Raw genomic sequence first — 15184 nt, 5'->3', positions numbered from 1 at the left:
CTATGCACAGCAATAATGCATATATAGATGTGCACTGTCACAAATTTTGAGATTCAAACTCCTTTAGCAAAAATGCGTATGAAAATAACAAATTTCATTTGCATATGCACTGGAGGACAAAATTCGTCATTTAGTGCATATGCAAATGAAATTTGTCATTTTTGTATGAACTTTTTCAAAACAAGTTTGAATCTTAAATTTTTTGACAATGCACATCTACAGATACACTATTAATGTGCATAGTTTCAAATTTTTTGAAAACTCATGGATATGATTTTGCAAAGGGTTTTCAAGATTACACCGAAGATGTAGTTTGCACTGAATATTTTGTCTTTTTTTCTCATCTCATCATCTGTTCATGTGTATCGTACGACATTCTTAACTTCTTAATTAGAGTCCCTAGTCTTGAGTAAAACCTGAATCCGCCAAAATCCTGCTTTCTAAAGACCATGGGCTCATGATAAGGCAGCTAACAGAATGATTAGGCAGAGCGCACTAGCACTACGGTGGATGAACTTTCCATTCCATAAAAAAAAAAGCAATCATGGAACTTGAGCTGAGGCAATGCATTTGGCCATCTGCGCATTTCAGCAATTATCTCTCTCAGCCAATGCAGGCCGCCACGCAATAAACCGAAAGCCATCACCGGCCATGCAGCTCTTACCTTTAACAACCAGGCGTCTGCTGCAGCTGCTCCTGCTGATCTCCACCATGGTGACAACCACTGCAGCTGCAGCCTTGTATCCGTCAGGCCATGACCCATGGCCTGACGACGAGGAAGCTCTTGTGGCTTTCAAGGCCAAGATCTCCGGGCACTCCGGCGTGCTGGACTCGTGGAACCAGAGCACCAGCTACTGCAGCTGGGAGGGCGTCACCTGCGGCAGGAGGCACCGGTGGAGGGTGGTCTCTCTGGACCTCAGTTCCCAGGGGCTCGCCGGCACCATCTCCCCTGCTATCGGTAACCTCAGTTTCCTACGCTTGCTCAACCTGAGCTACAACAGCCTTGAGGGCGAGATCCCAGCCAGCATCGGCTCCCTCAGGCGCCTCCAACGCCTTTACCTGACTGAAAACATGCTCACTGGTGTCATCCCGAGTAACATCAGCCGCTGCATCAGCCTCCGTGAGATTGTCATCCAAGACAACAAAGGCCTGCAGGGAAGCATCCCAGCAGAAATTGGCAGCATGCCGGCGCTCTTGCTTCTTGCGCTGGACAACAGCAGCATTACCGGAACCATCCCGTCGTCTCTTGGCAATCTTTCCTGGCTGGCCGGGTTGTCCTTGCAAGTCAACTTTCTTGAGGGATCAATCCCTGCAGTCATTGGGAACAATCCGTATCTCGGTTTGCTTGACCTCTCCGATAATAATCTCTCCGGTCTGCTCCCTCCTTCCCTGTTCAACCTGTCATCTCTTTCTCTCTTTTATGTGGCTAGCAACCAGCTCCGTGGCCGTCTACCATCTGATCTGGGGAGAAGCCTTCCTAGCATCGAAAAGCTTGTGATTGGACAAAACCAATTTACTGGAGCTCTTCCACTGTCACTAACCAATCTCACCATGCTCCAGTTTCTTGCCTTGGAATCTAATAATTTTACTGGAGTTGTTCCTGCTGAATTGGGCAGATTGCGACAACTTGAAGTGTTTTCGGTGTCTGAAAACATATTACAGGCAAACAACGAGGAAGAGTGGGAATTTATTGGTTCTTTGACGAATTGTAGCAGATTACACCACCTGTCCTTTGGAGGGAACAGGTTTGCAGGAAAACTGCCAGGTCCGTTGGTTAATCTGTCTACAAATCTCCAGCAGCTGAAGATTTCCCACAACAACATATCTGGTGTCATCCCATCAGATATTGGAAATTTGGCAAGTCTTGAGATGCTTGATTTTGGCAACAACTTACTCACTGGGGTCATTCCTGAAAGCATTGGACGGCTTACACGACTGCAACAGCTAGGACTCTATTATAACCACCTCTCAGGACATCTACCATCCTCCATCGGAAACCTTTCTAGCCTACTTCAACTTTATGCACGCAACAACAACTTGGAGGGGCCAATTCCACCGAGCATTGGAAACTTGAGCAAACTTTTAGCCCTAAGTCTATACAATAACAACCTTACTGGCTTGATTCCTAATGAAATTATGGAGCTGCCATCGATCTCAGTGTTTCTTGATCTGTCCAACAACATGCTGGAGGGACCACTTCCGTTAGAAGTCGGTAATCTGGTACTTCTTGAACAACTCATCCTATATGGAAACAAATTGTCAGGTGAGATACCTCATACTATTGGCAACTGCAAGGTCATGGAAATCCTCTATATGCATGGCAATTCATTCCAAGGAAGCATACCTGTTACGTTCAAGAACATGGTAGGCTTGACTGTACTTAATTTAATGGACAACAAACTGAATGGAAGCATCCCTAGCAACCTGGCTACCCTTACCAACCTACAGGAGTTGTATCTTGGCCACAACAATTTATCCGGAACAATCCCAGAGAGTTTAGCTAATTCAACATCGCTACTTCATCTAGATCTGTCCTACAACAATTTGCAAGGTGAAGTACCAAAAGGAGGAGTTTTCAAAAATCTGACTGGACTATCAATTGTTGGTAACAATGCGTTATGTGGTGGAGTACCACAACTCCATCTACCAAAATGCCCAAGCTTTAGTGCAAGAAAGAATAACAAAGGGATACCCAAATATCTTAGAATAACAATCCCAACGGTAGGAAGTCTCCTCCTCTTACTTTTTCTGGTTTGGGCTGGATATCACCACAGAAAGTCCAAGACAGTACTGAAGAAAGGTTTGCCACCACAATTTGCAGAGATAGAGCTTCCGGTAGTTCCATACAATGATATAATGAAGGGAACAGATGGATTCTCAGAAGCAAATGTGCTTGGAAAGGGAAGATATGGTACAGTATACAAGGGCACACTAGAAAATCAAGCCATTGTCGTCGCCGTTAAGGTGTTTAATCTCCAACAATCAGGGTCTTATAAAAGCTTCCAGGCTGAATGTGAGGCACTAAGAAGAGTGAGGCACCGATGCCTTCTAAAGATCATTACATGTTGTTCTAGCATCAACCACCAGGGTCAAGACTTCAGAGCACTAGTCTTTGAGTTCATGGCTAATGGCAGCTTAGATAGATGGATCCACTCAAATTTAGAAGGCCAAAATGGACAAGGAGCACTCAGCTTGTCACAGAGGTTGGATATCGCTGTGGACATTGTGGATGCTTTGGACTATCTTCACAACGGTTGCCAGCCATCGATCATCCATTGCGATCTCAAGCCAAGTAACATCCTTCTCAATCAGGACATGAGAGCTCGTGTTGGAGATTTTGGCATTGCTAGAGTTCTAGATGAAGCAGCAAGCAAACATCTTGTGAACTCCAGTAGCACCATAGGAATAAGAGGTTCCATTGGATATATTGCTCCAGGTAACTCAAGTTAGTTTGGTTCATGCTTCAAATTATAGCATCTATCCTTATTAAATAATCAATATGTGCAGCTGCATGGGTTAGTACTTGTTAAAAAAAATATGTCAGAAATTCATGGACAATTGTGTTAGAGCTTAACAAAATTGCTTATCTTTGCTCTTTTCCATTTGCTCATATGTTTGCCTTTAGTTTGAATCTTAGCTTCTGTTACTCATTGGACATGGAAACTGGCATATTCAATGCTTCTCTCAAACATGTACCCGTCATCTGCATAGTGACGCACATCATGCATTGATACCATAAGTGGATAACTTGGAAAATATATACAATTACTTTTCAGATAGTTTTTTAAGGAAAAAACAACATATGCATGCTATTAGATTCAGACTCGGGATTACTTTAAAATGTTAATATAACAGTACAAGTGGGTAATTTTCATTATGTCATTACGGATAACTTAGACGGAGATGAGGGGTTATTTTAAGTTAGTTTTCGCAACGTCATATGTTGGTCATTTAAATATACAAGATAGCTAGAGAAGGCCATTTAAGAATGTTTTTATAATTGCAGAATTTTTTAGAAAGCACAATATATCAACATATCGTCGCCATTGATAACTATAATATACCGAATTGATGGCCGATGCCTTTTATTTTTGTGAACAAAATTTGGAATTATTTTTAGTTATGTCTAGCCTTGTGAGAACTAGTGTGGATGCTCCAATAGGATTATCCAATTACTAGTAGTAAGATACACATCAAGTAGTCTTTGAGTTTTATACATATATACTTATGTATCCTCGGATTTCCTTCCACTGCAGAATATGGAGAAGGACTTGCAGTGTCAACTTCTGGAGATGTGTTTAGTCTTGGCATCACTTTGATCGAGATGTTCACAGGGAAGTGCCCGACAGATGATATGTTTAGAGATGGGACAAGCTTGCATTATTATGCCAAGGCAGCTCTTCCTGAAAATGTCATGGAGATAGCAGATTCCAACATGTGGCTACATGATGGAGTAAACCGTAGCAATGATACAACTCATATAACAAGAACCTGGGAATGTTTATCGGCCGTCATTCAGCTTGGTGTCATTTGTTCAAAGCAATTGCCCACAGAGCGATTGTCAATGAACGATGCTGCTGCAGAGATGCATGCTATCAGAGATAAATATATTTCTACTCAATAATTAAGTGGTGTTCATATTAATCACCACTACGACCTTATACTATCATGTTTCTCTAAACGTATTGTTGAAGTGTGTAATGTATCAATTTGGTTCTTTTCCTTGTTATAATATATCCTTTTATTAATATATCTATCCAGGAAGCAAACCCTTCTCTTATGTAAAAAAAAACATATTTATTTATTTTGGGAGTGAACTGTACAAGATTTTTTATCAATTGTGCTGTGTTGTCTTATGTCATATATAGGCTGATAGGAATTATCATTAGTTAAAAAATGTTGATGATCCCAAAAGGTAATGGGTTAGTTGGAATCATGCTAGTATTAAATGTCACGACGCCATTACACTTTTCATCTATTTGCGTAGGTACTGCAACTCTGCAAGTCTGGAACCTGGCACGTCTCTTACACCGTGGGTGCCGATGCCAGCGTTTTGTTGATTGATCAGCAAACAAAGGCCTTAATTGTTCCTCCTGCAACAAGTTGCAGAAACTAATAACAATTGTAATCAGTCTACAATAGATCATTATATCACAAGTCCTAGATATATATAGGTTTTGTTGCAATTCACTTGCCCGGGACTCCCGCTCAGTTTTAAAATGAAAAGGTTTGCATTTGCTTTTGAGTCAATCCTTAATAAGGACGTTTTGAACTCATCCGCATTTGGTCCTAATTTGATGAGGAGGTGAACTTGCTCGCTTGACACAGCTCCGACTCCGAGATCTAAAATTGATTTAAATATCTAATTTAATCTAAAATATAATTAAGTAGGATGAACCATGTAAATACACTTGACATACCTTCATGTCCAGATTCAGGATTTTCTAGAGCTAGAGCTCTATTAAACAGGGTCAGTATCTCCAGCAATTTCCTGGGCGTGAAAAACTAACTTTGCTTAAAGATATTTTGCCCTAACGTTGCACCATAGATTGGCTTCCACGAGCGAGCATTTCAAACACACTTTTTAAGTTTGTAGTAAGTTGTTTAAAAACAACTAGAGCACCTCAAACACACTTTCTAAGTTCTTGGCCAACCGTTAGTAATTAGCCTGGAATGGTTGTTTAAGGGAAAATATTGTTTTGCAAACTAAATTAATAAATCTCATGGTCGATATTTGAATATTTTCTGCACTCATTCTGTTGCATGTTTTTTCGGTTTGTTAGACTAGTTTGTTTTTAACTTCTTAGAAATCGATTCAGTTTGGGGTTCTCAATTTCCAAAAATAAAAAGGTTTTCCCTTACTTCCCATGTTAGGCCTTGTTAAGATACTACATGTGTATCCACTTCAATCTATATGTGTTAGTGGATTGGAATGAACTTAGTTTAATTCTATTTTAACACACGTGAATTGAAATAAATACATGTGTATTCAAACAAGGCCTTAAATGATTTTTTGGCTCGTGAGCTCCTTTGTTGTGGGCCGAGCCAAACTAGAGACCAAGGAAATTCTACGCAACCACACCGCCACCGTGCCGCGCAGCTCTCTTACACTTGTGGACAACCTGTCAACTCAGGCGGACACATCCACCAAGTCGTCGGCCCATGCTCCCCTTCTGATCTTACTTAGGCTGTGGCCCTAGATTGTTGTTGCTGAACTTTTTTCCGTCAAATGGCCACTGCTTTCTCACACTACTACACAAAACTTAACAGAGGCGGGCAAAATCGATTAACCGAGAAGGGCAAGCCAACCACCTCGGCGAAAAGGTCATGGTAAATGAAATATTTTCTGAGGGGTTGGATGCTTGCCTTGGTTAATAAAAAAAGAAGAAAAATCCATGGACAAGCCCGGCGAGCCCATCCATGGGCCTGTCGAGTTCATCTACGCATCGTCGCTCACCGGTGACGTGTTCTCGCTAAATCACCGGGATCTATCCGCCTGCCATTGGATCTGGCCTCTAGCCCACGTGCACGTCGCTGGATTAGGCCACATGCTGCTGGATCTAGTGTCAGCTCGTAGTTGCGCCCCCAGCCACCGCACCGCCACTAGGAGAGAGAGGAGCACCACCGCGACGCGACCAATCCCTCTGCTGTTGCGACCCAATCCGCCTTATCTACCACCGCGCACCGCTTGTGCGAGGCCACCAGCTGATTGGGCCCCGCATGTGCCACCAAAAGGGGGCCCCACGAAGGGAGGGCGTCGGGATGGTTGGACTCCACATTGCCAGAGTGAGGGGGGAGTCAGGAGCGATAGAAGGAGAGAGAGGGAGACTGACACGAAAGAGAGAGGCGTCAGGCGCACCTGAAGTTGGGACACGAGAGAGATTAGCACAACTTGGAAACCCTAAAGTCTGGTGTGTGTGCGCGTGCGTGTGTGTGTGTGCGCGCGCGCGTGCGGGGGTCTGGGTCTAATTTACCGAGGTGGTTGAATTATAATGGCCATCTCGGTCAATAATTTATCAAGACGATTACAATTAGAAAGCCCGCCTCGATTAATTAGGCCGAGCTGCCCAGGCTCGAATAAGTGAGATTGGCAACCAAAAGCCGCTCGCCTTGAAGCCCATTGCCAAAGGCTGCGCAAGGAAAATCCTGTATTAGTGTCGGATTTGCTGTGCGGCATGAATCCTCTTTCAATGCATTGATGTTGAAGCCAAATTTTGGGCGCGCTACACAGTTTTTACCTCGTGCTGTGCGGCAAATCCACATGCATGGATTGGCCTACCTATCGTAGGACACCGGAGAATTGTGTATTTGGTCAGTTCACATCGCTAGATCGAGAATTTGCCAAAAGACACCGCAAACTTGTGGTTGTTTGTCAAAAGACGTCGCACTCATTATTTTATTCAACCTTCGGCGCTTCACTAATTATTTGTCGTAACACACCGTTTGTCGTATTCAACCTCCGGCTGTTCACTAATGTCATCGTCGTCGGAGTAGAGCATGATGAGCTTCTCCTCACAACTCCTCCATCGATCCTAGCCAAAGCATATGCACAACATCTTCCATCACCTGCATGCGTTTGGAGGGCAGGTCAGAGCCTTAGCTCGATCGTCGCCGCAATGCCTCTGCGTGGCAAGCTCTGCCACACACACACACACGAGTGGATGAGCCACGGCGGCGCATTCCCTTTCCCATGCTTGCTGGAGCCGCAGCCTCTGCTTTGAGACTAGCCTAGGTAGTATTCCCTCCATCCTAAATTATAAGTTATTCTAAGAATCTTGGTGAGTCAAACTATCCTAAGTTTAACTAAATTTATATGATAAAATAATAATTATTATGATACCAACTATGTATCATTAGATTCTTTCTTAATTATATTTTTTATAGTATACTCACTTTCACTTTATGTTACAAATCTTAATATTTCTCTCTAATTTTGGTCAAATTTGAAAATACTTTGACTCTACGAGATTTTTGGAATGACTTATGGAGCAAGTAGTACTTACAAGCCTAATTTACCACAATCACTATGGTGTCTGAAGAGATTATAATAATTTACAGAACACGTGTGGGGCAGAAAGAAAAACACTGTTGAATGACTGGCAAATTCGACAGATAAGCTAAAAAACGAATAGGGCCATATATTATGATAACCAATAGTTAGTGTAATTTACAAGAAAACAATTGAGGAAAATATATATCAGGCAGGTTGGTTGCTCTTGTTGGATGGTCAGACTGCAAACTGCAGCGCCGAAAAGATGAGTTGCGGCAGTACTAGAAGCAGCAGGATCTTGGACGTGATCGGCCATGGCCGCCGGCTGCTGGCACCACTGCAAACCAGCTGATTGTTGTGGTACGAGCACGCTTGTTGCTTCCTGCAAACATTCAGATCAACCATGGAACTTCCTTGTCATCACCACACGAAAAATCCAGAGGAGCATGCAGAATAAAAATGGCGATGGCGATGGTGTTAGCTACCTGCTGGCGCAGAAGGTGATGATGTAGTCGGCGCCGGAGCAGGTGAAGAGGCTGCTGGCGTCGTCGTAGGCGTAGCTGTACGCCGTCGGGCAGGCGTCCTTGAACTTCTTGGAGTAGGGCGTCGGCGGGCACGTGGGCTGGCTGCCGAACTTCCCCCGGCAGCAATACTGATCGGTGTCGAACACGTCGCACGCGCTCCGGCACGCCACGGTCTGGCCGCCCACCTTCACGGCGAGCTCCGACGGGCACGTCTCGCGCAGGTCGCCGTCGCACCCGGCGGCGCTGCAGTTGCCGCCGCGCCCGTTCACGGGGCGCACCGTCACGGGCAGGTTGAAGCCGTCCACCAGGCTCACGTCGTAGAAGTCGCGGTCGGCGGCGAGCGTGAACTCGGCGAGGCTGACGGGGGTGGCGCCCGACGTGCCGCATTTCAGCGTCGTCCCGCAGGAGCCAGTGGCGCAGGAGCCGTTACCGGACGCGTCGAAGGCGCACCCCGTCCGGCCCCAGATCCGGCCTGACCAGCCACCGGCGGGAGCCTTGAATACAGCGGATTGGCCCGGCCGGAGCGCGAACCCGCCGCCGCCGAAGCTGTCGCCCGGCGTCGCGGCGGGCCAGATGGTGGTCTTGCACTGGTTGATGATGGTGAAGACTCCCGCTGACTCGACGGTGGTTGAGGAGAGGACGAAGCAGAGGAGCACGGCGAGGCGAGGAGCGCATCTTGATCTTGAGTTCATCTTGCCGCCGTTGCCGCCGGCCGGTCGTCCTCTCCGCGAGATCGAGCAGAAGAGGTCGTCGGTCTCCAATTAATGGCAGGTCACGATTTTTGCTGCTGCTTGTGCATGCGTTCTCTGGGTTTATGAAGTTGAAAACTAGCAGCAGCATCCAGAGCTCGCCGCCGGTGAGGAAGCATGGCGAAGCGAGAAAGGAATACGTGAGACGGACGGGGAGGTTGGGCATCGCCGCCGTTGCTGGTTGGCCGGAGCCAAGCAACACCTTGCTTTGCTTGCCTGTTCATTCCATCTCCCTCGCACCATCCTTCCTCGGATTCTTGTTACCACACTTTACATATGCCTCGTCAGATTTCTAGCAGAGGACAACGTACGGGCAGCAGTGGCACGCGTTCTTTCTTCTGGACATGCATGTGTCCCGGACAAGTGGGGCATAGAATCCCTTTCTTAGGCCCACTTTTGATGAGAAGGATCCTATTAGTATTAGGCCTACTAGTAGTAGTACTTCATGAAATGTATTATAGCCCATCATGACCCATGTAGCAGCAGCCTATTCATGGGTAAAGCCTAATTACAGGCCCAATTCATATTACCCATGTTAGCATTTTAAGTTTTTATTATTATTATTATTATAGAAAAAGTCTACCTTTTCTCCTCCAGTTTTGCCTCCTTGGAGCAGTTTTGAAGACGATTTTATTATAATAAATGATGGTTTTGCTATAGTGTATATATGCTCATGTGGAGTCTAACAAAAATAGGTTTTCCATAATTATGATTTTTCTGTAATTTATTATGGTTTTCAAAGATTTAGCCAAAATAAATAAAAAAGAAAAAAAATACCTTCGTAGAAAAAACTTTCTAATAAACCATATTATATTATATGTTCAGTGTATAAACGTATTCATGTGGAATCTAACAAAATTATATTTTCTATTTTATAAATTTACTATGATTTTTTTAAAGATTTTACTGAAATCTATATATATATACCTACCTAATAATAAAGAGGTGACTTTTTTGCTGCTTTTTTGGTCTGGAATTTTTTTGGTCTGGCTACTTATATCTCCATCGCCGTAGCTAGGAGTTCCGACGCTGCTCCCCATAGTTGATCTCTACTGGCGCCCCTTCCTGCTCCTGCTTCTCCTCCTCCACTGCCACACCGAGGCTAAGACTGCATATCTCCAGGGTATCCGTATCTCTTGTCGAACTCTGGGCGCCGCGCATGGCGCTCCTGCTCTCGCCCGCGTGCCGCAGCTTGGTCGCCCCTGCGCCTCACTTCTCGCTGTCGGCGTAGCTCGACTCCCCGGCACCACGACGCCTATGCCCAAGTGCGTCATGACCCAGTGGTTCCTTTTCTTTCCCCAGGGCTGCACACGCGCTTGCCTTAGCGGCGGCACCCAACATCTCCTCCTCCATGCCAGCACCAACGCCGCCTTCCTACACGCACCTGTGATTCGTTGAGGGGCAAACCCACCTAGGGTGCACACATCTAAATAGAAGGGGAGGTTGCAATATATATCCTCTCAATTGTTCTCTGATTTTGATCTCTATGAATTAATTAGGTTGTAATTAGAGGTGATTTTTAGTTGGAAAAAAGTTTTATTTGTAGTTCGTTTCTAACTTACAGACTTCTTTGTTCCCTTATGTGTTTTTCTTTGCTTTATTATTACTCGCCGTGGTAGCATGCAGATTAGTTAGGAAGAGCGAATCCCTTGCCTGATTCGATTTGTAGTAGCTGAAATTTTGCCTCTTTAGTATTAGAGGTAAATAGATTTGACAATTAATATTTAATTATAGATTAATTAAGCTTAAAAGATTCGTATTGTGATTTATAAATAAATTATATAATTAATTTTTATTTTCATTGGAAACTAAACAAGGCCTCAATATATGGAAAGATGACTCATGATGCAAAGCAAACCCAAGAAAGTAAACAAAAAAACAAACCCAAGAAAAGCAGTGGCACTTTGGTAGCCACCTTTGGTTCAGCGACAACAATCTGGCTCCACACGGCCTAAGGTCAGAGGAGCATGGGCCGGGAACTTGGTGGATGCGGCCCAAAAGTACTAGAGAGCTGCGGGGGCGCGTTGCGATTGCTTTTGAAGTGGATAGGAAATAGGGGAGAACCCTTTTTTGCTTTGAGAAACTTAAAAATCCCACAGGCCCAGACTAAATCGGTTTCTAAAAAAATGAAAATATCATGATATTTATTAATTGATAGTTTAGAAAACAATATTTTCAAAAATCAAAATTCCAAGCTAATTACTAAAGGTTTGTTTTGTTTATATTTTAGATTATAAATATAGATATTCAAACTAAAAACTGCATATCCAACATACATCTCGGAGTTGGAGTTGTGTCAAACAAGCCTAGAGTTCATCTCCTCAAATGTGGTTAAGTTTAAAACATCCTTAAGAATTGAAGATGTTCAAAAACAATGCAAACTTTTCCATTTAAGAATTGAGTGTGAGTCGTGGACAAGTGGATATGGCATCTGAGGCCTGTGATATACTTCGTTCGTCCCAAAATAACTATCATTCTTATTTTCTGAGAAATAACTTTGACTAAATATATATTAAAATATATTGATACTTATAATATATAATTAGTATCATCAGAAAGATCTTTGAATTTAGTTTGTTAACAAATTTATTCGGATATACAAATATTGCACAAAAATTTTGTAAATGTCAACCTTGCGATACGGAAACTCAAAACGATAATTATTTTGTGACGGAGATAGTAGTAATCTATTGTAGACTGATTAGAAGTGTTACTAGTTTCTATAACTTGTTTTGGAACCGGAGGAACTTTTTTTAGAGGAAATCACGACAATCTTTTATTGATACCCTTGGTCAACAGAATTACAAATGCCAAAAGGTGGTCTAAAAACTAGACATGTTTGCTTATATCAAAAGAAATCAAACTCCTAGATAGAGTGTGAGCATCAACATTTGATTTCTTATTCTCATGGACAAAATCAACCAAGAGGAAATCATGAGTCTTGGTCTAAATCTCCTTTACGATTTGCCATATGAACTCATATTTCTTCCTTTTATGCTTCTGATAGCATTCGCGATGCCAACCGTACTACCTCCTGTTCGTGGAATGGCTTAGTCCTTGTTTAGTTCACCCTAAAACAAAAACTTTTCAAGATTCTTCGTCACATTGAATCGTACGACACATGTATGAAGTATTAAATATAGACGAAAACAAAAACTAATTGCACAGTTTGTCTATAATTCGCCAGATGAATCTTTTGGGCCTAGTTAATCTATGATTAGACAATATTTATTAAATAAAAACAAAAATACTACAGTTCTCAAAACAAAAAAAAAATTAAAACTAAACAAGGCCTTAAACATGAGACAACATAATGACTTGAAGGGGTTCTTGGGCCACAACCTATCTGGGCTGTAAACAGGTGGGCCACCTACACTCTTCGTGATCCACATGCCACGGAACATTTCTTTTTCTTTACTTGCCTTGTTTGGATGTATGCTATCCACTTCAATCTATATTTGTCCAATTCACTTTAACACATGTAGATTTAGATTAATACATTTTTTTGTGAGATGATTTAGATTAATACATATGTATCCAAACAAGATCTTAGGAATTAGGGAACATTTTTTGCACATAGTTTTCGATCTCCTCTTGATTAATTATTTTTCCCTCCGTCCGCGCTATCTCGTCAAAAATGTTAAGTGCTACAGCATTTGGGCATAATTCGTTAGGCGTTGGGTTGGGGCCTTGAGAGTTTAAAGTTCTTCTGTTGGGCTAACGAAATTGTCTGCGCAATCATTACAAGCTTAAACTAAAAGCTCAGTTTCAGTTATTCATATTCAGATTTATTGATACAAATCCTGCATTTGTCCTATTGATAAATAACAAAAGTCTAGATGCAGGTACGAACACGGACAAACCGAGTTGGGCAGATTGTCCTGCTCAGCTGGTCATCGTCAATTCGTCAGTGCCGGTTATCAGCTGGACCGTAGGTAAATTGTCATCATCAGGTTGAGCAACGGATGGGTGGATCTCCTTCAAAACATGTATAGTGGAACTGAAATTCACAGCAGACAGGGACTTGGGAGCAACTGCGCATGCAAGGGGCTTTAAGAACCTGTCAATTTATTTGTTAATAACGTGCTCATGGCCCCTCATGCATGTCATCACTCCGGGCAATATCAAATCAAAGATTGATGAGCCAAGTTTAATTTGTCCTATAAGAAAAGGCTGTCTGTTTAATTTATTTATTATTATTCAGCTTTTATGCTGCGTGATGTCGACGTTGCAGCGTCGGTCACTCTATGCTTTGATACGTTTTGTTTAAGCTACCTACCTCGATAAACCGATCCATCCTACTAGCTTTTGTTTCATGGTGCAAACTAAAGAGATTGTTAATGTTGCTCTGCATCAAACAACAATATTTCTGAAAAAGTTTTCAGCCCTCTGAACACAGTGGTGAACTACTGATCCATATATATATACAGGATGTATGTACATGTACTGATGTACTGTATGTAACACAAAGGAAGTAGCTGGGGCTGAGTGTCCATGTGTTGTTTATCACCACACTTTTTCTCTGATATGTTTTTCAGTATATGTCTTCTGACACTGCCAGGCCGGCAACACAGAAACAGAACGTATATATGGAATCTGACGGAGAACAATCTCTGATTTCTTTTTCAGGCACATGTGCGTGCATGGGGTCACTGGGGGTGGGTGGTTAGGAACCCAATCAACCATAAACCAGCCTTCCCTCCAACCATTTCTTATATTTGACAGGAAAACAAACAGGCAAGTCAATCATGCACATGAGTCAGGTGCTGCCCCTCTCTGTCTGAGCTGTCCCATGCATATGGTATATATATAATATATATGGTTCATGAATATATTGTGCTATTGATTAATTTGCATTGTTAAGCTTGATCCGCTTGGTGCTGGCACGCGCTGCCGTTCAGGCATTCCCATCAGCTTGCCACTGGCACTGCACAAGATCCTTTCTTTTTTTTTCTGTGGTGGAGCATGGATGGTTTACCGTATGTAAAGCTGAGGAGACTTATAATTCATTTGCTCGAGGTCACGTATATGTATGGCCAATGTGGCACGTCTTTGGCCACGCTCACTACTGTAGAATTGATTTGTAGCAACAGGGTCTACTTTGGATGCCTTTGCAGTGCTTGTGCTCTGTCAATCAAGGCCTTGTTTAGTTCCAAAAATATTTTACAAAATAGACATTGTAGTACTTTCATTTGTATAAATGTTGTCTAATTATGGATTAACTAGGCTCAAAAGATTAAATTCGTCTTGCAAATTACAGGTGAATTGTGTAATTAGTTTTTATTTATATTTATATTTAATGCTCAATGTATGCGTCTAAAGATTCGATGTGATGGAGAATCTAAAAATTTTTGCAATTTTTTTTTTGAACTAAACAAGGCCCAAATCGTACGTCTTTGGAGATGGATCTTCAGAGACGGCTTAAAATCCAGCTTAAAATACTTAGATTGTACTAATTAGAGATCATGTCTAATATACATGTGCGTATGTTGCCACCTTTCAGTCGTCTGATTCATTTTATATTTGTCATATTTTATTCGTCCGTTTCATTAAATTTCTATCTGCCATATTAGCTTTATTTTAAGTCAAACATTTTCATCTTTAACAATAAGTTTTAAGAACTTTATGTAGTTTCAAAATTATATATTATGAGAATATTTGTCATGATAAATCTAAAAACATAAATCTAATGTCATTAACATGCATTTTCTTTTTGAAATTGATGGTCAAAATTAAATTTGCTGGCTTAAGAAAATCTAATATGGCATGTAAAAAAAAGAACAGAGAAAGTACATCCATTTAAAAATGTAAGCACAACCTCGACACTAGTATAGAGACTGTAGTTTAAGATACTCTCTTCTTTGCTATTTTCTATTTAGCGTGATGGTCAAAGAGAAGTCAAACTTTTATAAATTTGAACA

At 42.2% G+C, this 15184-nt stretch overlaps 2 protein-coding genes across 2 annotated transcripts; one reads left to right on the top strand and one right to left on the bottom strand.

Moving 5' to 3' along the window:
- Positions 396-4769, top strand: LOC8069093 (probable LRR receptor-like serine/threonine-protein kinase At3g47570). The gene is made up of 2 exons (XM_002461631.2): positions 396-3436; positions 4257-4769. Exons 1-2 carry the CDS (start codon positions 565-567, stop codon positions 4622-4624), a joined length of 3240 nt encoding a protein of 1079 aa, XP_002461676.2. The 5' UTR covers positions 396-564; the 3' UTR covers positions 4625-4769.
- Positions 8021-9721, bottom strand: LOC8078429 (pathogenesis-related protein 5). Its single transcript, XM_002459495.2, has 2 exons — positions 8476-9721; positions 8021-8372 (listed from the first exon to the last, which is right to left on the bottom strand). The coding sequence occupies exons 1-2, from the start codon at positions 9204-9206 to the stop codon at positions 8228-8230; spliced, it is 876 nt and encodes a 291-aa protein (XP_002459540.1). The 5' UTR covers positions 9207-9721; the 3' UTR covers positions 8021-8227.

The sequence above is a fragment of the Sorghum bicolor genome, chromosome 2 (assembly GCF_000003195.3).
Source record: "Sorghum bicolor cultivar BTx623 chromosome 2, Sorghum_bicolor_NCBIv3, whole genome shotgun sequence".
Taxonomy (NCBI): Eukaryota; Viridiplantae; Streptophyta; class Magnoliopsida; order Poales; family Poaceae; genus Sorghum; species Sorghum bicolor.
Note: the sequence above shows the minus strand (reverse complement) of the source record. Positions and strands in the feature narration are given on the sequence as shown.